The 21,162-nt window shown below is 44.4% G+C and overlaps 1 protein-coding gene across 1 annotated transcript in view; it reads left to right on the top strand.

Annotated features, from left to right (window-relative positions):
• Window positions 1-7,559: 7,559 nt before the first annotated feature.
• The window catches only part of GALNT16 (polypeptide N-acetylgalactosaminyltransferase 16), a 168,490-nt gene continuing 154,887 nt past the window's right edge, over window positions 7,560-21,162 (top strand). Inside the window, exon 1 of the mRNA XM_035113536.2 lies at window positions 7,560-7,821. Within this exon, the coding sequence (XP_034969427.2) occupies window positions 7,624-7,821 (198 nt within the window). The 5' untranslated portion in view covers window positions 7,560-7,623. The remainder of the gene's footprint in view (window positions 7,822-21,162) is intronic.

Below are 21,162 nucleotides of genomic sequence, written 5' to 3'. Positions count from 1 at the left end.
TTTGGTAAACCCTATTTTAAAAGCTATTAAGTATCTGTTAATTGATCCATTCTCTTGTGCCTTGTGAGTAGGCACCCATGCTTTGTGCAAAACACCAGCATAAGGATTAGGACCTGAAATCATCATTAAATTATTAGATCATAATTAAATCATTCACAGAGTTGGTACAGGAAGCATGCAAGACTAGCACTACATGCTCAGGAATCAAGCTCACTTGCATTTAACAAGGTACTCAGGCTTATATGGAGCAAGGCTGAGCTAGTAGAAGAGAGGGGTGTGTGTGTGCATAATGGGCTGATTTGAGACTTAGATTTGAGTACCAAATCTGCTTACTCCTGACATCCAGGCTGCCCTCTACCTTTTCTTAGTGTTCCCAAGTTTTTCTCACTTGCTGTTAGCCCTAACTGTGCCATTACCACCTCCACCTAGGGTTGCCAGACTCAATAGAGGACAGGACTTCTGTGCCTTTAATTGCCCTGCTCTCTTTTGAGTCTGGAAACCTTAAAGAGAAACCAGCAGACCCTTGGAAATTAAACAAAGAGTCTGCTGGTTTCTCTTTTAAAGTTTCCAGACTCAAAAGAGAGCAGGGCAATTAAAGGCACAGAAGTCCTGTCCTCTACTGAGTCTGGCAACCCTAGCTCCACCCCTGACTTTGGCTGTGCTGTGCTCCTTCAGAAGTTGCTTGTGTTCAGTCTAGTAAGCAATTCCAAAGGAACAGTGGAGAGCAGGTGTTCATCTCAGTGGCCTTTCCAGAGGTGAGGTTAAATTGAAGCCACCCCCATCCCATTGAGTGTCTGTGCTTGCAGTGCAATGCTACTGACACGATAAAAGACACCACCAGGAAGACGTCCCTTGAATTTCAGTTCTCCTCCTCCTGCGCAGAAAGCTTGTTGGATGGCCATTTTAAGTTGATTTCATTTCTGGTTGATCTAAATTAAGGACAGGTACAAGGATTTTATTGTTTTGCCGATGGAAAGACTGGGGCGCTTTTACAAATATATATAAGGGGCCGTAGAGTCTGAACGATTGCCATGAATCAGGGTGAGTTAATCCTCAAGATAAGTATGCTGTAAAGAAGGGCTTACTTCATGCATTGTGAAAACAGTGCCTAAAATACGATCAAATTGATTATGGCATTAGCTTTCATGGGACAGAATCTGCTTCATCAGATGCATGAAGTGCGCACTGGCAGAGGAACAGGAGTGCGGAGGGAGCAGAGTGCCCCCGGCACCACTATTCCGATAGGATGCCATCGCGGTGGCTCCCCTGGACATGCACCGCGCGCACCCCCATGCGCTGGGTGCCACGCCCCCACAGGCGCGCATCATGGCCCCAGAACGCGTGCCATGCCCCTGCAGGCGATGCACCACACCCCCGGGATGTACACCACGCCCCCGCCTGCTCTCCACCCCCAGTAACGGAAGTGTGATCCCAAATTGAGTGTCCTGCATTTAAATTAACCAGAAGCAAAAGCCGCACAAACATTTTGCTCTCTCTGTGTGTGTCATCAACAACATATTTGTATGCAGTTTCCTACACTTGAACTGCTTCTGGTGGGAAAATTCTGGAATATATGAAATGGCCTTTGGCCCAAAACTGAACTGCACTGCAGGCACAGTGTTATAGTACAATTAATAATCCGAAGCCAGTTCTCATGGACAAGCAGGTCTGTTCCTTGTGCTGGGCTCCTTAAGAATCCCCCACATCTGTTCATGATCACATAAGCAATGGTTGTGGTCCCAGCTGTGGAGAAACTGAAAAACCTCTAGTCTGGATCCCAGCTGTGGAGAAACGTAAAACCCTGCAGCCTGGAAGGACAATATTCTCTGAACTCTGGGTTACTGGAATCAGGCCCCATCTGTGCCAAACATTTAAAGCAGTATCATACCACTTTAAAGAGTCATGGCTTCCCTTCAACGAATCTTAAGAACTGTAATTTGTTAAGGGTGTTGAGAGTTGTTATGAAGCCCCTGGTCCCCTTACAGAGTTATAATTTGCAGAGTGGTTTAACCATCGATTCCTTTTCCTGGCAAACTCTGTAAATTGTAGCTCTGCGAGGGGAATATGGGCCTCCAAACATCTCTCAACACCATTAACAAACTACAGTTCCCAGGATTCTTTGGGAGAACCCATGACTGTTTAAAGCAGGGGCCCCCAGACTTAACTGGCCTTGGGCCAGTGCCTCGAGCACTGAGTTGCACGGCGGGCCGGAGTGCGTGGGAGCGCACGCCCATACGCATGCGCACATGTGATATTCAGCACACTTCCAGGTCACTGGAGCATCGGAAATAGCTTGTGTGCATGCGCCAGCATCATTTCTGCTGCACTTCTGGGTTTCTGGAACACCGGAACACTGGAAAAGTGAGTTGGAAATGACGCTTGCGCATGTATACAAGCTATTTCTGATGACCAGGAAGTGGGCATCGATAAGAGTGGGCAGCGGGCTGCGGGGGCTGGATAAATGAGCCTTGCGGGCCATATCCGGCCCCTGGGCCATAGTCTGGGAACCCCTGGTTTAAAGTTATGATGCTGCTTTAAATGTATAGTGTAGATGCGCCTATGATGACTGGGATAATGTATCTTGTACATAGGAGCTGCTCGTTGAGAATGTGGTTCTACATTACGAAGGTTGCAAGTCCAACAAATGGGTAACCACCTTATTTGGCTCCTATAGAGGTTCTAGAGTTTGGATGGGGTGATTGGGCAATGCCCCATTATGTTCAAACCCTCCTGCCCATGAAGAGTTACTGGAATAATAAAACCTTTCCCCTTATACTTCAGCTTGAAATCATGTTTGGTACCAGAACTTATCTTTTTTTAAAAAAACACGCAACCAACCTGCAAGTGGTGATATGGGAGATTTTTACCAGTTGATACTGGTGGAAACCAATATTTGGAATAGATTACTGGTGAAGGTGACAGAAGAGTCTGAATGAATCCAAAAGATGGCTCTTCTTGCTACTGAGGAAGAGATATATGCAGTGCTGGGGGAAAGTGGGGATGTTTGATAATAATAACTTAAAACTGGTCACATCTCTCATGTTTAGGGCTGCCATAAATTTTCCTGGACATTACTGGGATTTCTGGACATTACTGGGATTTCAAAGCAGAAGTGATGTCCGGGGGAATTTCTGGAAGGTGGAGGTTTGTCCTGGATCTTTGGCAAGTTTGTCCTGGATCTTCAGCACACTTCCAGGTCACTGGAGCATCGGAAATAGCTTGTGTGCATGCGCCAGCATCATTTCTGCTGCACTTCTGGGTTTCTGGAACACCGGAACACTGGAAAAGTGAGTTGGAAATGACGCTTGCGCATGTATACAAGCTATTTCTGATGACCAGGAAGTGGGCATCGATAAGAGTGGGCAGCGGGCTGCGGGGGCTGGATAAATGAGAAGTAAACTGAAAAATCACCATTTTTGGCGTTTTCATAAGAAAAAAGCTCAACAATTTGGGGGTCTTCCTACTCATGTTACAAATATTTCTGCCAGATGGAATGAATCATTTAAACTCCTTTCTTATGATGCCGCTACAAGAGATATTTAAATTGCCTTGCCTTTTGAATTCCTTGTGTCTCTACAGAGACATCATACTGACCCATATTAAGTGTGACCAAATGTTTAATGTTTCAGAGTTTTAATTATATCACTGCCACAGTTTTCTAATGTGGAGGAGGCAACACCTCAAGAAGATAGCCTAGATAGATATTCATTATCATTTGCTTTGTGTATACCACTCTAACCCCCCCCCCAATATTGTTAAGTTGGACAGTTAGAACTTTTCTGTCTGCCTCTTCCCTGTGCTGAATGGATAAGCAGTTATGCTTGGTACTATACAGCTTAGGACAAACTTTCAAGCAGTGCATCCATTTTATTTTATTTTATTTTATTTTCATTTCCCTTATATATACTTCAAAAGTAAACCTGCCTTTTCTGAAATGGGTACTTGATCTAAAATTGACCGTCTCCTGCCAGGATAGCAAAACAGTAACTGTAAAAGGCATTTCAGGCTGAAAAATGGGGAGGGAACTGCAGGCCCAGAGCCCAGAAAAGCCCCCGCGGGCTTCCCTATCTGTCCCTCAGGACTCCCTGGCCCTGCTCCATCCCTTTTCAAGTGCTCTTCTGTGGCTGGAATGTATGCTGGAACTGTGATCACACCTCTTGTTTGCCTGGAGGGAGGATGGAGAGGTAAGAGTGTACAGGTGTGTAGAAACATTTGCCTTTTGCATGGCTGGTATGTGGACAACTGCACGAGGTAAGAGTCACAGCTGTTGCCCAGCCCAATTTTGCCACTGACCACACCCACCACCACGAAGAGGCCCCTGGGAGGTTGCTCATATGTGAATGTGGCCCTTGGTGCGGAAAAGTTTCTCCACCCACCCCCTTGGGCTACAAGGTGTCATTTGGTGTTAATTTAACAGATTAACAGTCATTACTTGTTTGTTGGAGTTGTGTCTGTCCTGCTCTCTTGTCTTGGCTTACCAAAATTCTCCTCAGCTCACTCCACAGACAGAAGCTCGCTCATTACAAATCAGATAGGGGAGTTTTTAATGTTTGATGTTTTATTGTGCTTTTACACCTGTCGGCTACGGCAACCCAGTCAGATGGGCGGGATACAAATAATAAGAATAAGGTGAGATTCATCTCCCATGGTTTGACTGCACTCTGGTCTTGCTTGTCATGGGTATTGCACATCCTCAATTGGGATTGCTAAACTTCACTTGGATTTCCGAAATATCCACCTGAGCAGGTGTAGCCATTCTTACTGGCTTGGAGCTGCAGAAGCTTCTCTGTTGCCACTTGCTGGAGTTCCCTCTTGCAATGCACCCCAGTTTCTACTACAAACTCTCTCCTGCCGCCTGCTGGTTGGAGTTCCTTACTGCGCTGTTCTCTAATTCTGCACCCCACCCGTGGACTGCACCTCCTGACTGACATAGGCCCCTAACTGCAGATTAAAAACCACATCAATAACACCCCTCCCTTCCAGTGTGCCTTTGGGATGAAGTACAGTTACCATATTCCGAAGCTGTTGTCCATCATGAGATACAGGAACTCCCCACCCCCCACCCCAAACTGCCCTCATGCTGCTAGCACAGCAAGGCCTCAGGGAATACGGGACCATGACATTACATGCAGAATATCTGCATTCTTCAAGTTTTAGTGTTTAAAAATAAATATTCAACTGCAGCCATATGGCCTAGAAATAATAAGTGTGAGCACAATTCCCTGGGAAAGTTTTCTGCGTGAGTCCTCTTGAATTGAAACAGCCAGGCTCTTGCACTTTCCCCAATTGTTTTGATTATGCGTGCTGAGGAGAAAGTTCTACCGCAGGGCTAAGAAAACTGTGACCCCCCCCCCCAACTCTCTTCAGCCCCAATCAGTGGGGCCATAGGACAGGGATGATGGGAGCAGGTCTCTAACAACAACTGGCGTTCCACACCCCTGTTTTAGTGGATTCTGACCCATATAGCCTAAAGAAGCTATCAAAAGATTATCATAATAAAGCCACACTCTCATCTAGTATAGGAACAAAAAGTACAGAGTGTCCATATGGAACCAGGATTAAGCAGGAAGCATTTAATTTCTCCATCTTTAGCTTCTCCCCCCTTTTTGTTGTTGTTGCTAGGTAGCAGCAGCTCCCACCAAAGTCTTTTGGGCAAAGGAGTTGGGCTGAGCAACTAGAACTTGCACAGCCCAACTCAAGAGCATTTGACTAGGATGTTCAGACTGACTCCGTGTTCCTAGTAGGTGTAACAGAAGTTTTATGAATACAAGGATCCACCAGAACTTGCCTCTCCCTGCCACTCTGCATCTAATGTCATCCTCCTGGGGTGTTTGTTTGCGCAGTCAATTCTAGCTGAGACAGGAGTCTGAATCATTCCTACTGAATCATCAATACCACAATTGCTCACAAAAGGGGCCATTCTGTCTGCAACACGGTCATGTCCTGTTCCCTTTCAAAGCACATTTTAATACCTGTGTTGACGCTTTTTCATTCTAGCAGGATGGCTAGATTTTCCATGGTCATAACATACATAATTTCAAGGGACATCAAGATTTCACTTTCATCCTCTTTGCAGAAATCCAGGGCTGGAATTATAAGTGCATTTATCAATGACAAACCAGGCTGCAAGCGACACCCCCCCCTCTAATAGTGTTGTTTTCCTCGGATGTTCTTGTTACCTTGGTGGGAACAGCAGTTCTGGTATTTAATTCCCCCCCCCCCAATGTTGGGGTTGCAAGGGCACATCAAAAGTGTGACGGCAAGGCTTTCTGCATGATTCATCTTCCAAGAGGCAAAATCCCTCCCCACAATCTCTCATGTTTTCAAATCTCCTGTGGCCAGAGAAGAGAAGCTAGGATGTTAAGAGGTCTGAGAACCAAGATTAAGGGGGCACGATGGCAGTCTTCAAATATCTGAAAGGACTGGCATGCAAGAAGATGGAATAGGCTTATCAGTGCTTTTTTTCTGGGGGGACGCAGGGGTACACACACCCCTAAACATTTTGTGGCTCTAAGTTTGGCCTCATTGAGGGGCAGTATTTTTTTAAGGAAAAAAGCACTGTTGTTCCAAGCAGCAGGGCTAGAACCACTGGGTGGATTGCAGGGAAGCAGATATCCAGATATCAGTGAAATGTTAGGAGGGACTTATTTGTTTTGCAATGGAACAGACTGCCTTGGGAGGTGGTGGGCTGCTCTTCACTAGAGCTATTAAGCACAGGGTGGTCAGACATCTGCCAGGGAGGGTTGGACTGAATGACCCCCGGGGCCCTTCCAGCTCTATCGATTCTATGATTTTAAATATTTGTGTTTGCTGGGTAAGATGCAGTCCCTGACATGCTGGGAAATGCAACATGTCCAGCAGCACCAGATTTAAAACAAACTGCATGCAAATAGTGTCAAATTTGTGTTCACAATCGAGGAGCGGCGCTACTCAGGCCATAGCTGCCAAGTTTCCCCTTTTCTCGCGAGGAAGCCTATTCAGCATAAGGGAAAATCCCTTAAAATAAGGGATAATTTGGCAGCTATGACTCAGGCTTATGGGATGACGAACGAATGAATCGCTTCCTGCTGCTTTATGAGTACGGTAAGCAAAGCCCACTGCGCTCTTTGCACCCTCCCCTCCCCCATGGGGCCTTGAAACTATCACAAAGCTCCCCCAAAATACAACTCACAAAGGGAAATATGCCCCCTTCTCTTTTAAAATGCCAAAGGCAGGTGCTAAAAAGATTAATAAAATGGAGGGCATAAATGCTGGGCCCTGTCCCTCTGAGCCAGTCGGAAATGCTAAGATAGATTGCCCCCTGTAGGATGGTCTGTTAAGGGATGATAATATATATATATATATATATATATATATGTAGCTGCTAAAAAGGGCATTAGGACCCTGAAGAGCTCTCGCTCGCTCGCTCTCTTCGCTCTGCAGGACTGAGCAGTGAGACAAGAGCTAAAACAAACAGCTGTGACTGTACGAGCCAGCCAAATAAGAGGGAGAGAGAGAGAGAGAATATCCTATCACCACTCCCCCCCATCAGTCTCTTCTCTCCCCCCCCCCGCACCTCTCATACATCTGATCCCCACCCCACTCCCAGATCCCGCTTTCTCAGTTTACTCCGGGTCTCTCAGCATGAGGAGGATCCGGGCTAATGCCATCGCCATCCTGACCGTAGCCTGGATCCTGGGCACTTTCTATTACTTGTGGCAGGACAACAAGCCTCATTCAGCTGCATCCAGCCGATCGCCAAGCAGCGGCGGCGGCAGGAATGGGCAGAGATCCACGGGCAAAGCCGAGATCCACAAAGAAGAGAGGACTATCCCCCTCATCGTAAGTGTGTGGCACGGTGATCTTCCAGAGGGGGGTGACCTTTGGTTTCATCCTCATCCTCGCAGCAGCAGCAGCAACAAACCCTCCGCGCCGGCGAGCGCGGTGCAATTGCGTTGGCGCAGCTCGCTTTCGGGTTGCTGCTCCGGCGGCTGCTGCTGCTCGACTGCGCAGGGAGCGCGAGGGATGCTCGGCGCCGCCGGAGCATTAATCTCGTTTGCGGAGAGATTGGCAGCGGCTGCTTGAATGGATTTTTTTTGGGGGGGGGAGAGATGGAGGAGCGGGAAACGAAAACGGAGGAAGAGTTGCCTTTGCATGGCGGGCTTTTGTATTTATTCTCGCATTCTTGCTTGGGTAACCATGGCAGCATTTACAATCGGGGAAGAGCTACGGAGTGGCGGGAGGAGAGCAGAAAGCTCCCTCCGGAAAGTGCGGGGAGCCTTGGCCGCCGAGTTGCCCCCGGGGTCAGCTCAGCTCCTCTGGTTAAGAACAACGGGATTTCTTTTCTTGCTAAGGGGCGGGGCGGGGGGGGGAGGAAGAGCAGCAAGCTCCGGGAAAGAGGTGGCTTTGCAATCCGGATCCGGCCATTGCGAAAGATGCACGTCTTTTGTGCGCCGCCTTAATTGAGGCGCCTTGCGGAAAGCGAAGGATAAATGCAATCATAAATATTGAGGAGGGCGCCTGTTGCAAATGGGGCTGGAGTTAGTGGCTCACAAAAGGAAGGCGCCTGTGCGGATTCTAGGGTCTTTGACCTGTTAAGGACTGGGGAGGAGGGATGGTGATGTTCTTGCGTTCGGTGTGAGCAGCTTTGGAGGGGCTGATGGAAGTCTTGCTCCTGCTTCTCTGGCAGATGAAAGAGGCATCTGTGTGTCTGCAGGCAGGAGAGGCTGTCATGTCAAAATTGGCAATACTTCGATTTGGCTGGCTTCCCCAGCTGTGAAATGTTGGGTCCTTAAGGGCCAGTTGGGATGTTCCTTTGCAAGCTGGGATTCCGCCTGGGGCTCTGCATCGCTGCTAGCAATGTGGCAGCCAAAGGAGAGAGGGATCCTGTGCCCTGCTATGAAAGTCCATCTGATGCAAGGTGAGGTCCTCATGCTGGTGCTTTTGGCATTATGTTAGTAGTGGGGAACCAGATGAACACGGGTCTGACATCAGGCATATTCACTAGTAACATTCATGTCAAAAGTGGCCATCAAATGGGCTGGGTATTAGTTCATACCAAGAGAAAAAAAAGAGGCGCTATCCAGTTGATTTGGATTTATTCCTTCCTCACTTCTACTGAGATGTGTGAGATGAGGCTTGCCACGAGCTCCAGAGTGTCCCAAGATTTACAGATCTCATTGTGTGTGCAATGAATGAGTCACACAGTTTCTTTTTTTCTCTACTCCTCAGTAGCAGAGAGGAGTGCTCAGCAGTGTGCTTTGCATGCAGACGGTTCCATGCTAAATTCTTAGCATCTCCAGTTAAAGTAAAAGAGGTGGCAGGGCTGGGAACATCACCTGCCCGGTGCTCTGGAGAGAGGCTGCCATCCAGGATAGACAGCACAGGATATAAATGTAATCACGCCATTTATATCTCTACTTCTCTTCGGAGCTCAATGTAGCTACATTGTTCCATCCCCTCTGCTTTATCCTTGAGTCACAACAACCCTGTGAAGTTGATGAGGCTGAAAGATAGAGGGGGGGGGACTGGTCAAGGTCACCTAGTGAGCTTCATGGCTAAGTCCAATACTCTAACCGCCACACCACAAATAGAAAACTGCTTCATTTGTAATGTGTGAAGATGCCCTCAGAGAAAACCCACTAACAGTTCCTACATGTTTAGCTGATCATACAGGACTAGCTGCCACAATGGCAAAAATATATGAATGTGCAAACTAAGTCAAACCACAGCTTCACTTGTTCAGAGCACAAGAATCCCTGCTTGCTCAATGGTCAAAACTATGATGAGGCATTCTTGGTCTTTTGCATATTCTTTCTGTGCAAAATTCTATGCATACATTCAAACTAGCTGGCAGCCTCTGGATTCTGTCTGTTGTACAGGGTACTGTATCAACAGTCCCCTTTGCAAAGAGCTGCACTTTGCTCTTGGTGACCCTCCCATCATGCTGTTGCGATGCGAGGAGGCTCCTGCTCTCCCTTGTGTGAAGGGAAATCATAGAAGCCTTTCATCTCTGCTAGATGAAGGCTTCCCTCTGCCAGAAGAAAGCTGCCTCTTGTTCAGGCTGGAAAATATCCTAAGATAAAAGAAATACATTCTAATAAAACTAACAGAACATTTTTGGGATGACCTGGCTTAAAAGCACTTTAGAAATTGCAGTACGTCATTTAATCTGTGTATCAAATTATTTCCTGGATGAAGAGATGAATGTGAAATAAAAGAAATGAAAACACATTGTGGGCCTTAAAAGTGAAGGCACTGGATGTTTAGGAGGTGGGTACAGGAATATTAGCCTATTGTCAATAATTGGAAAGATATACGCACGTTTTCTGTTGCGTAGACTTACTCAATGGGCTGAAGAAAAGAAACTGATAGGCCCTGAGCAAGCAGGATTCAGACCGAACCAGTCAACAACGGACCATGTTTTAGTTTTGCACCATCTAGCCCGAAAATATTCTTTTTCAAACCAAGGCCAACTCTGTGCGGCCTTTATCGACCTTAAGGCTGCATTTGACAGCATCCCCAGAAGGTTACTCTGGGAAAAGTTGGTTCGATGGGGAATTGACAGACGACTTCTGTGGCTAATAATTCAGCTGCATGAGGGGTCGGCTGCTAGGGTGAGAATAACCCCAGCCGGCGATCTGACAAACTCTGTGCCCATCAACAGAGGAGTCCGTCAAGGTTGTATCCTAGCTCCTTTTCTTTTCAATTTATTTATTAGTGACATGAGGATACCATTGGCTGAATCTGAGACAACTATTCATGCCCCTCGTCTTGCAAACTATCGATGCCCATTACTACTCTATGCTGATGATGCAGTAATTTTGTCATTTTCAAGAACTGGCCTCAGGAGAGCACTTAAAATATTTGTTTCATACTGTAAAACCAATTCCCTTACTATAAATCAATCTAAATCAAAAGTACTAATCTTCTCAAAAAGTCGAAAATCCTATAAGTGGCAATTAGATGGAAAACCTATTGAACAGGTTTATAAATTTCAATATTTGGGAGTTTTTCTCCAATACAATCTGGGTTGGAAGGCGCATATTGCATATATTTCAAATAAGGCTAAAGCCCTTTCTTTTGCGCTTTTGCGCTTTTTCTTTTCCGATGGGGCTCTTCATGTGCCATCCGCCCTGAAGGTATTTAAAGCCAAAGTGATCGCGACACTGGCATATGCTGTCCCTTTATGGGGGACCGCAGTAAATTTGATGCCATTGGAGGTAATTCAAAACCAATTCCTAAGACGGCTGTTAAAACTCCCTCAGTGCGTTAGCAATGCGGCTATTCGCTTAGAATTAAAAACTACATCTTTAGAAAATACTCTTTGGAGGCGCAGCCTTTGCTATTGGTTGTCCTTATGGCATAGGCTCCCGAATCTGTACCTGATTCAATGTCTTTGGAGGGATGATTTTCCCAGCCCATGGGCAAGAGAGATCCATTCTAAAGTAGTGACCTATGGATTGTCCCCATCAGAACTATTAAAACTGGACCTAGCCACGGCTAAAAGAACCCTCATTCAAAAACTTGAGGAGATTGACCTCCAACAAAACACCATTCTGGGTAGTGGCACTTGCTCACCACTAAATCTTGGCATAGTGCCTTCCCAGCAGATACCATCTTATTTGACTTCCTTGTCTGTAGCGGTCCACAGATACGCCTTTATTAAGGCAAGATTTAATGCCTTTCCTTCCAATGTTATGAACAATAGATTTTCCAAAGGTCAGATTTCAGCTGTGTGTGTATGTGATAATAGATCTATTGAATCCTTACAACATATACTATTTTGCTGCCCACTGCATTCAGTTTCTAGGACCAGATTTTTGTTCCCTTTATTATCGGAAACCTCGGGTGACTCCTTGGAAACACAGTTAACACATTTACTGCAAGATTCTGATCCGAGTAGGTCCCTTTTTGTTGCCAGGTTTCTGATTAAAGTCTTAGCTTATAAGAGGAAAAATGGATTACTTTATGATTATTGATCTCGCTTATATAATACTGATTTATAGTGATAATCTGATATTTTAAGTGCTGTATTGCTCTTATTTTAATGGAATCTAGAAATTTATGATTTTAGATATGTATTTTAATTTTATTAATTTTATTTTGTCATATTTGCTTTGTTGTACAATGTATATTGGTATTGAATATGGGCCTATGGCCGTAATAAACTATCTATCTATCTTAGGAGGTGGGTCTTAGACTTGTCAGTGACAAGGATGGGGCTGCCTTCCTTGCTGAGTCTCAGCTGTAGAATGGGTCTAATAAACTCTGGGGAATAGTTTTTAATGTTCCAAACACTTGGGTACTATAGTACACTATATATATATATATATATATATATATATATATATATATATATATATATATACTATATATATATATATATATATATATAGTATACTATAGTATGATGATTTCCCTCTATTGCTATCATCATATATCCAGGAACATGGTACTATTGTGGTCTAAGGATTTAGCACATGCACCTCCATGGAACACAAATGTGGCATTTCTTAGCCCTTTGGTACGGTATATTCTTGAGGAACACCCAGCAACCTTGGGAAACAATTGCGCCTCCATTTATTTTTGTGTTCAGAACCAGGCAGCAAAGTAATATATATTGTATGACACAGGAATGGTTTATATTTCATGTGGATGGCCGTAATATTTCTCTGAAGATTTTGTATGGAAGGTGGTGAAAAGGGTTATGTTGTTATTACAACATGGACTGCACAGAAGCGTGCAAAAGGTACACTTGCAAGCGGGTGTAATTTTAAGTTTATGCAAAGTAGAATAGCATTGACAGAGTAATATTGCAAATGTAGTAAGATGCAGTAGTAGGATTATTATTATTGCTGGATGTAAGCAGGGTTTACTCTTCACACCTATTGAAACAGAGACATTTCTACCTTTTCCCTCACTCCCTTAAGTATCTGAGTTGATGGTATGCCTGCTCCTCATACTTGCTTCATTTTGCGGGGGGGAGGGATAGAAATAAGGATGATTTTGAAGTATGTAGCAACATATTCTCTGTAATGCAATCTTGGTGATATATTCTTTCTGAACTTGACCAGTGATCACTTTATTTCATGAAGCAGAGTGGAGAGATAGAGACTCTTTTATGAACGGCTGTGTCCCTGCCCCCTCCAGTGCATACACGGCGTAGTTTCCACAACATTGTCTGCTACCGCTGTAAGCATCAAGCCAATAAAAATGCCATATTCCTGCTGCCATGACCTCAAGCAGTTGTGCTTTTATTGATTTGGCAATGTAGTGAGTTGGTAATGGGACTGTACTGGGATGTAATGTGAATAACAAGCAGCTCCATTGGTCACCAGATTGCTTGATGTGGGAGGGGAAAGTAGATAGGCTGGAAAGCAAATCTCAAAGCGGAAAGGCAAGTGAGCAGAACAGAACAGATGGGGAAGGAATGGCACCTTTGTCTTCTGTTTTTCTTGAATGGGCAGTAGGGTGATCTTCATGTTTTGAGAACTTGAGGCCTTTAGCTCTCAACACATTAGGTACTTGTTCTGTTCACACTTCGGTGTGAATCCCAGACTCTTTTCCCCCAGTCTCAGGCCCCATCTGCACTATACATTTAAAACAGTTTCATTCCACTTAAAAGGCGATGTCTTGCTCCAAAGAATCAAGAGAACTGTAGTCTGTTAATGGTTTTGTGAGTTGTCAGGAGCCCCCTGTTCCCCTTGCAGAGTTGCAGTTTCGGAGTGGTTTTGCTGGGGGGAAATATTAAAGTTCAATACCCAGTACCCTGTGGGTTCAACCAGGACAGCCAATAAGATCCAGACTCCAATTGTCAGTCCACCCCTCATCTATTTGCTGGTTGAGGTTATGCCACACTGGTCTTGCAGTGCCTAAATAAATGACAGAGTGTCTGGATTCTCTTGGCCTTATAGGCTGAACCTGCAGGACATTGGGTATTGAACCCCAATATCTCTCCAGACATGTTAACAGTCAATCCCTCTTCTTAGTGAACTCTATAAATTATAGCTCCGTGAGGGGAATAGGGGTTTTCTAACAACTTTCAGCATCCATAGCAAACTACAGTTCCCAATATTTTTGGAGGGAGTCATTGTTCTTCACTGGTGTTACAGTGCAGCTGGGCCTTTAGACAGGGTGGCTAATTTTTAATTCAAAAAGACTGACCCTCTGGAGGAGGCCAGGGGTCCGGTCATCGACAAGCAGAGGCAAGGTAAAAACTGTCCGAACATATGTTCTGGCAGAACATAGGAAGCTGCCTTATAATGGATGAGACCATTGGTCTATCAATTGTGAGCACTGACCAGCAGTGATTTTCCAGGGTTTCAGGCAGGAACCATTCCAGACCCTGTGTGGGATTGAATCTGGGACCTTCTGCCTAAGCTCTAACATGGAGCTGTGATGGGTCAGGGAGCAGAGGCAGGATAGAGCCCGTCCCTTCTGAGTGAACTCAAATCCACCACTGCCCTTTTCACACTGCCCCCTCCAGAGCATATTGTTCAGAGCATTGCATAGAAAGGACCCCAGTAACAGACTAGAAAGAAAAGCTGCTATTCCTGACTTTTTTTCTAGCTCTGAACAGGGTCTCTTTGCTCTTCTGCCCATTCTGATTCCTGAATGTTAAGTGTGATGAAAGCTTTATGAGCTATTAACTGCCCACTTGAGTACTTTCTCTCTTCGAATAGGAGGTGAATGGCAAAGAGTCTAGGGTCGCCTCCAGGCCGTCAGTGATTTGTGCAAGAAATTAAATCAGTCGCATACAGTACTGGAAATATAAGTTTGTGCAATTAAAGCGGATTAAAGTGTTCTGTCACTCTGGTGCAACAAATCCATTTTTTTTATTAAAAAAGCGGGTTTTTGGGGCTAGGAAAGTGAAGGGGAAATGCAGTAAAAAAAATAGTTAGATATGTGATTGATTGATGGGAAGATATATGGTGTCTGTGCAATGGGATGATTACTCATCGCCATATAACCTCCCCGTAAACAAATCAGAATAAATGCTCAATAAAGGATAGACATTGTATAACCTCCATGCAAGTTTTGTGCAAACAAATCCGGATGAATGGTCAATAAGCCCAGGGAGGGGAGGGGAAGCAGGGTGGGGGCCAAAGATTACAAGGGCGCTTCCAGACTGCCACTATTTTCTGGGTAGGATTTACCGGTAAGTGAATTCTGGCAGATTCGGGTTGTTGAAATGGATTTGGCATTCTTGTGCAACAAATCCTCTTCCCAGAAAAAGAATCTGAATTTTTTTGCAGTAAGGAAAGCAGTGGGGAAATGCACTGGAAAATGGGGGTTGACAATTGCTTCATACAATGTCATATAACTTCCCTACAAGGAAATGGAGATGGCAGCTCAATAAACAGCCGCCCTTGTATAACTTTCCCACAAACTTTGTGCGAACAAATCAGGATAAATGCTCAATAAATCAATTGTCTGGAAGTCATCTCTGTCTGCCTTGCTAAATACGTAGTAAATAAGAGAATACCTTGGAGGTCAAGTGGGAGTGAAAGAAAGAGTCAGACTGCTTTCATCTGCTTTGTAGATTCTCATAGTGTACATTGTATTCCCCTGCCCCATTTTTTCCTAGTCTACAGATTAAGTGAGTATGTAACTTCCCAATTCCTGCAAACTGGTCTTGCTCCAGCTCCCTTAATAAACTAGCAGCTCTACAGAACAACAGGAGAGGATTTACTAGAATGTAAGAGCCAATCACTGTTCAAGCAGCCAGTTCTATGTCCAATTTTCCTGTTTTTGATGGGTTGTAAGTCCCAAGGACAGCTTTGAATTTGGAGTTGTGATCCTAACCCCTTGGTACCTGGGAGTAAACCCCTTTGAATTCAATTGGACTTACTTCACAGTAGACATAGTTAGGATTGCACTTAGTCTGGAGCCAGTGAGTTTTAGGAGTAGCGGTACTGTTGGTGGTACCTGTCTTGTCTAAAGAGACATTAGAGTGTGCCTCTGGGGGTTAAGTCAAACCGCTGCGTTAGGAGCACTGAAAGGACCTTCTTGGGGCACAAGCTTGGGCAATGTGTATGGAGGTCCTGGCCTGCCCAGACGACAAGTCTTGGCCTCGCTGCTGTGGTCCAAAGGAAAGCAGAGCAATACATTTGGCACCAGCTTGGCTGCAGGAGTTGCCAGAAGGAGGCGTACTAGGCGCCATGCAACTGTCTAAGGGACTCCACTCCGCATTTATGTAGGGTTTACTCCTTAGCCTTTTATTCTCCTGAAGACATCTTGCCAGGTAGTGGATACAGGTTGAAAGTGCTTCTTTGCCTAGTGTCCTTTTGAGTTCATTCCCTACTCCAGTGAAAATTCCTATTGAAAAGAACACTGGCATGGCAGAACTGGGAATGTACTAGTTTGGCTGCTTGGTAACCGTAGTCTCACTATTTGTTCAAGTGATGCTTTTAGTGTATTTTAATATTTCTGTTGGAAGCCACCCAGAGTGGCTGGGGAAACCCAGCCAGATGGGCGGGGTATAAATAAAAAAATATTATTATTATTATTATTATTATTATTATTATTATTATTATTATTTGCTTTCGGCACTTCTCACCTCCTTAGTTTGAACTGCACAGGCTTCTCAAGAGTCACCTGCCTGGTTACCTATGGTGAGTAAGAATCACATCCAGGCGACCAGAAGAATCACCTCCATCTGGCCCGGGGGGGGGGGGGGGAATCAGTGTGCAAGAACCTGTGCAGGGAGCTGCTTTATACAAAGATAGATCAAAGGTCCATCTACATAGCTCAGTCTTGTCTCTTCTGACTGGTGCTGTTTCTCCAGCACTTCAATCGGGGGGGGGGGGGGTTCCAGCCCTACCTGGAAGTGCCCTGGTTGAACCTGGTCTCTTCCGTGTGCAGATCATATGCTCTGCTACTGAGCTAGGCCACACAGTGCAAGGGGGCTAAGTGCTGTTGCTTTTTGAATGAGCTGGGGGATAAGAACCTGTGCGGACTTACTTGCAAAGTCGCATTGCAGCTAAAACGGATTCTTCCACTTTCTGCCTCTCGTTACAAATGTTCACATGAGACACATTCCAGTCTAAAAGGCATCCCCAGCATCAGTTGTGAAAACTCTTCTTCTAGCAAGAGGGATGAAAAGCAACAATGGAAGCCGGGAAACAATTTTACAGCAATGCATGCATGAATTCCTTCGCTCTTAAAAATAAACACTCCACTGAGAGTCTTCTGAAGTTGGAAGTGGTGAGTCAGGCCCAGGAAGGTGGTCTGCCATGTCAATATGTGTGTATGTAGGAGCAGATGTATTTATCTGGACTCACATGCAGATGAATTTTACAGTTTCTAGGATGGTGCTATTCAGTATATAGGTTGAAGATTGTGAGTTTTACCCTGTCTAAAAGATTCCTGCACACAGAGCACTTACAGACCGGAGGAAATATAACAACAGAACCCACCCTATATGGACTAGAATATTTATATACATACATATTTAAAAGTAGCTGTAGGCTTTTTCAGCATGTTCAGCATGTTTCTGAGTGTGTGTGGGAAACCCCACAATCATAGCAAAATAAGGTTAAAACAAAAAAGCTAGAAAAGGTATCATCCACTCAGAAAAGTCACTCCAGGGGAAAGCAGCAAAGGGCTGCTTGATGAAAAAGGGAAAATTTTGCAGCGGGGCTGGCTAACCTGCAGATCTCCAAATTTGCCTTCTACCTCCCATCAGCTACAGCCAGCTTGGCCAGTGCTCAGCGATAATGGGAGTTGCAGTCCAGCAGGCCATCTGGAGGGCCAGTGGATGATGATGATTAAAATTTGTATACCATCCTTCATCTGTAGATCTCTGGGTGGTGTGGAAATCTCAAGCAGTGAAGCTGCAGGCTTTCCCCCTGCTCAGTCCCCCATGTTCAATGGATGCCTGGAAGTTGTGGGAGTGGGATAAGGCATGGTGGTGCATGGTGTCAGTGGAGGGTTCAGTCTTGCAGCTCGGCTTCCCATTAATTGTGTGGAGCGCCATCACACAAGTCATGTGCGGTTGGGACTTCTGTACTAGCCAGATCTAGTCTGATGTACAGTATGTACTGAATCAGCAATATCAAGTGGATGAAAAGCTTTCTTTTTTTAAAAAAAATCACCCCATACTTAATACTTCTTTTAATTTTGTATTGGCCAAAACAGAAATAAAGCAGTTGTTGCACTTTCAGATCTGGACTGCAGTTTTTAAAACTCAGCAAATCTCTTTCTCCAGATTCCATGAAAGCTGCTTGAAATAATAGTTTATGAAAGATTAACTAGACTTCAGACCATTGAGATCTGCCTTCTTTTTTCCTTTGAGTCTTGAAAGGGCTCTGTAGTCAAGCTTTCATGGTTTGGTTTTTTTCTGAGATCGTAAATATACAACATTTGCTAGGGCTGCCATATGCTCGGAATTTCCCAGACATTACTGGGATTACAAAGGCGGAATTGGCATTCCGAAAGGTGGCACTTTGTCCCCACCAACTTTGGGGTTTGTTGAAAAAAGCTCAACAATTTGCGGGTCTTCCTGGTTTCTCCTTTTTGAAATACGGCAACCCTACATTTGCACACATTGAAAAAGTGGAAACTGGCAATAGAAATTGCTCAACCGGCCTCGTATGAGGAGGAGAGAGGGAGGCAAACCTGCAGGGCCTGTGAAAAAGTGCAGGGGTTTTAAATCTGAAAAACAACAACTATAACAACAAAGCTGAACTGGGTCAGTTGTTCAGGTTTTATTTTCGTTTCTCTGAAAAAGAGAGAGGATGAGAACCAGATCTCAACAGTGCCATTAACAATTTTGAAATACGGGGTGCAGATCTAATCAGCATACTTTGCAAGTGCGTGTTGTGGTTAGAGCTGGGCTGTGAGCGTTGTATGGAATATGAGTTTCTTGGCTCCGTGGAAGGGCAGGATGCCGTGTGATAAACAACTGAACAGTAAATAAATGTGAATTTTAAAATCTGTATACAGGTATGTGAAATACAAGTATTTGTCTTCTTCAAACCCCTTCAAAGTTACTGTGGCTTTGGTCATCCCCATCCCCCCCCCTTCCTGGAAACAGGAGGATAAAATCAAATCAGCTGTGAGGTATTAATGCTGAGGAGCCAAGGCAACCAATATGTTCTGTCCTATCTTTCCAGGAAAGTGGTACGACATGAGCTAAGCTAACCCAAGCATTGGGGGCAGCAGCAGCTATTTAGAAGTGAGATATATCTGTGTGTTTCTCTTCAGGTATGACAGAAAAGAATATATGTATATTTCAGCTAAAATTTGGTGAGAAAGCAAGTTCTTGAAAGCCTTTGCACTGTAGGATAAAAAGAAACAGCGCTTTGTATCTTAAGGATGCTTCCAGGCAGCTGTTTACTGTGTGATGGGTGCTCTTCATCCAACAATTTTTATTTTTATTTTTATTTTTCAGATCCACACAACAATATCAAATTGCCAGCCTGCAGTTTCTCCCCATTTAATCTGGATTTACCCTTTCCAGGAAAAAATTAATAAGGTTTTTTTGGGGGGGGGGAGGGAACCTTGTTGCCAATAACTCATTTACGATACCTTAATGACTCTTATACAATATTAAGCCTCCTGTCTGGCAGTACTCTAAGATATGAAAAATTGGAGCTCAAGAGTGCCAGGAGGGTCCACACTCTGGTTTACCTTCACAATCCGAGATGTGTGTGAGCTGACTGTGGTCCCCCCAATGACAAGAGCATGGTTTTCTTCAAGTGCTTAACAGCTTTCTTCAGGCTGAGTCATAGAACTGGCCATAGGTTTTGAGCCCTACTCTTGATAACCTCTGGTTTAAATTCAGCCCCAGAAGCTTTTCATAAAGCAAGAGTTGACCCCCTTCCTCAAGATTTTATAATATTTTTATTATTGCTTTGGCACATCACTATTATTTTGATTATACATGTAAGATGCCTTGGGTTTATGAGGAAACTTTATTAAAATAAATGCATATAAAATGTGAGGTGAGATTCTGGACCTTTTCTAGAGTCTGGTAAGTGCTTCATAATCCATCTTTGCAACGTGGCCTTGTCAGTCATTTTGTTTTGTCCCCTTGTTTATCTAGGGTGTTTGTATCCCACCTTCCAGCATCTCATTTCCAAGGTAGGTTACAGCAGATAACAACAATAAATGAAATCTATAAAAACACTGAAAACAATTAAAAATAATAGCTATAACATCAGACAGACAGCAGCACCAGAAGCTGCATTTATTTATTATATTCATTGCTTGCCCCTTAATGAAAGTTGTCTGGGAGGAGCACCATAAAAATCACAAAACTCTAATAAAATGCCAAAGTAAATAACAGCACACTATAAAACAGAGCAGCAGATAAGCGAACAGGGATTAAAACAGATTTAGCTGTAATAACAATCAAAATGAGGTGAGCAACAAAAGAGCTTCTTCACGGGGTTGGAGGATATAGTGACACCATTATGAATGTAAAAATGTTCAACTTTAAGCCAATTTGCAAACAGGGTTCCTCCAGACATCCTTTTTATTTCATGTTCATAATAATTTGTGATTTGTTCTCTTGATGCGTTCAGGGCAGTCACACAGGAACCAACTTTAAATACTGTTTGCACCTGCAGAAGCTTTGGATGAGTCACACTGATTCATTTCCAACTACTGTAATGCATATCCCGTAACTTCCTGCTAAAGTCTAGTTCTTTTCTTGTCCCGCTTTTGCTATGCTATAGCCACTCTGGTCCGGATGGCAATAATGTGATAGCAACTGGGAAGCAGGTCCACCACTAATGCACTATTATTGTGTTGAGAACATGCTGCAGAATACAACAGCAATGAAATGCTAATCCGGAGGGGCCTACAGATTTTTAAAGGCACCAGGTGAGTCTCGCTGGGGAGGACATTCCATAGCTATAGCTAAGGATGGGGTGGGTGCTGTGGAAACGGCCTTTTTCCTTGTGGTTGCCCTCCTTAACACAGATTGAAGGGACACTTTTAAGACAGAACCCTTAAAAAGATGACCAGAGACTGATAGAATAATAAAAACAAAAATATACTTCATGTGCCTCATGATCTGAAACCTGAAAAGTAGCTATGATGACACCAGGCACATGTTTCTGAGGAAACTTTCTCCAGCTGTCATCTACCTAATCTTTGAAGGGGGAGGTCCTTGGGGAAGAGCCTATGAGGAAGATCTTTAAAATATGGGACGGTTTTTGTGAGAGTCCTTCA

This window comes from Zootoca vivipara, chromosome 1, assembly GCF_963506605.1.
Source record: "Zootoca vivipara chromosome 1, rZooViv1.1, whole genome shotgun sequence".
In the NCBI taxonomy this organism is placed as follows: Eukaryota; Metazoa; Chordata; class Lepidosauria; order Squamata; family Lacertidae; genus Zootoca; species Zootoca vivipara.
Note: the sequence above shows the minus strand (reverse complement) of the source record. Positions and strands in the feature narration are given on the sequence as shown.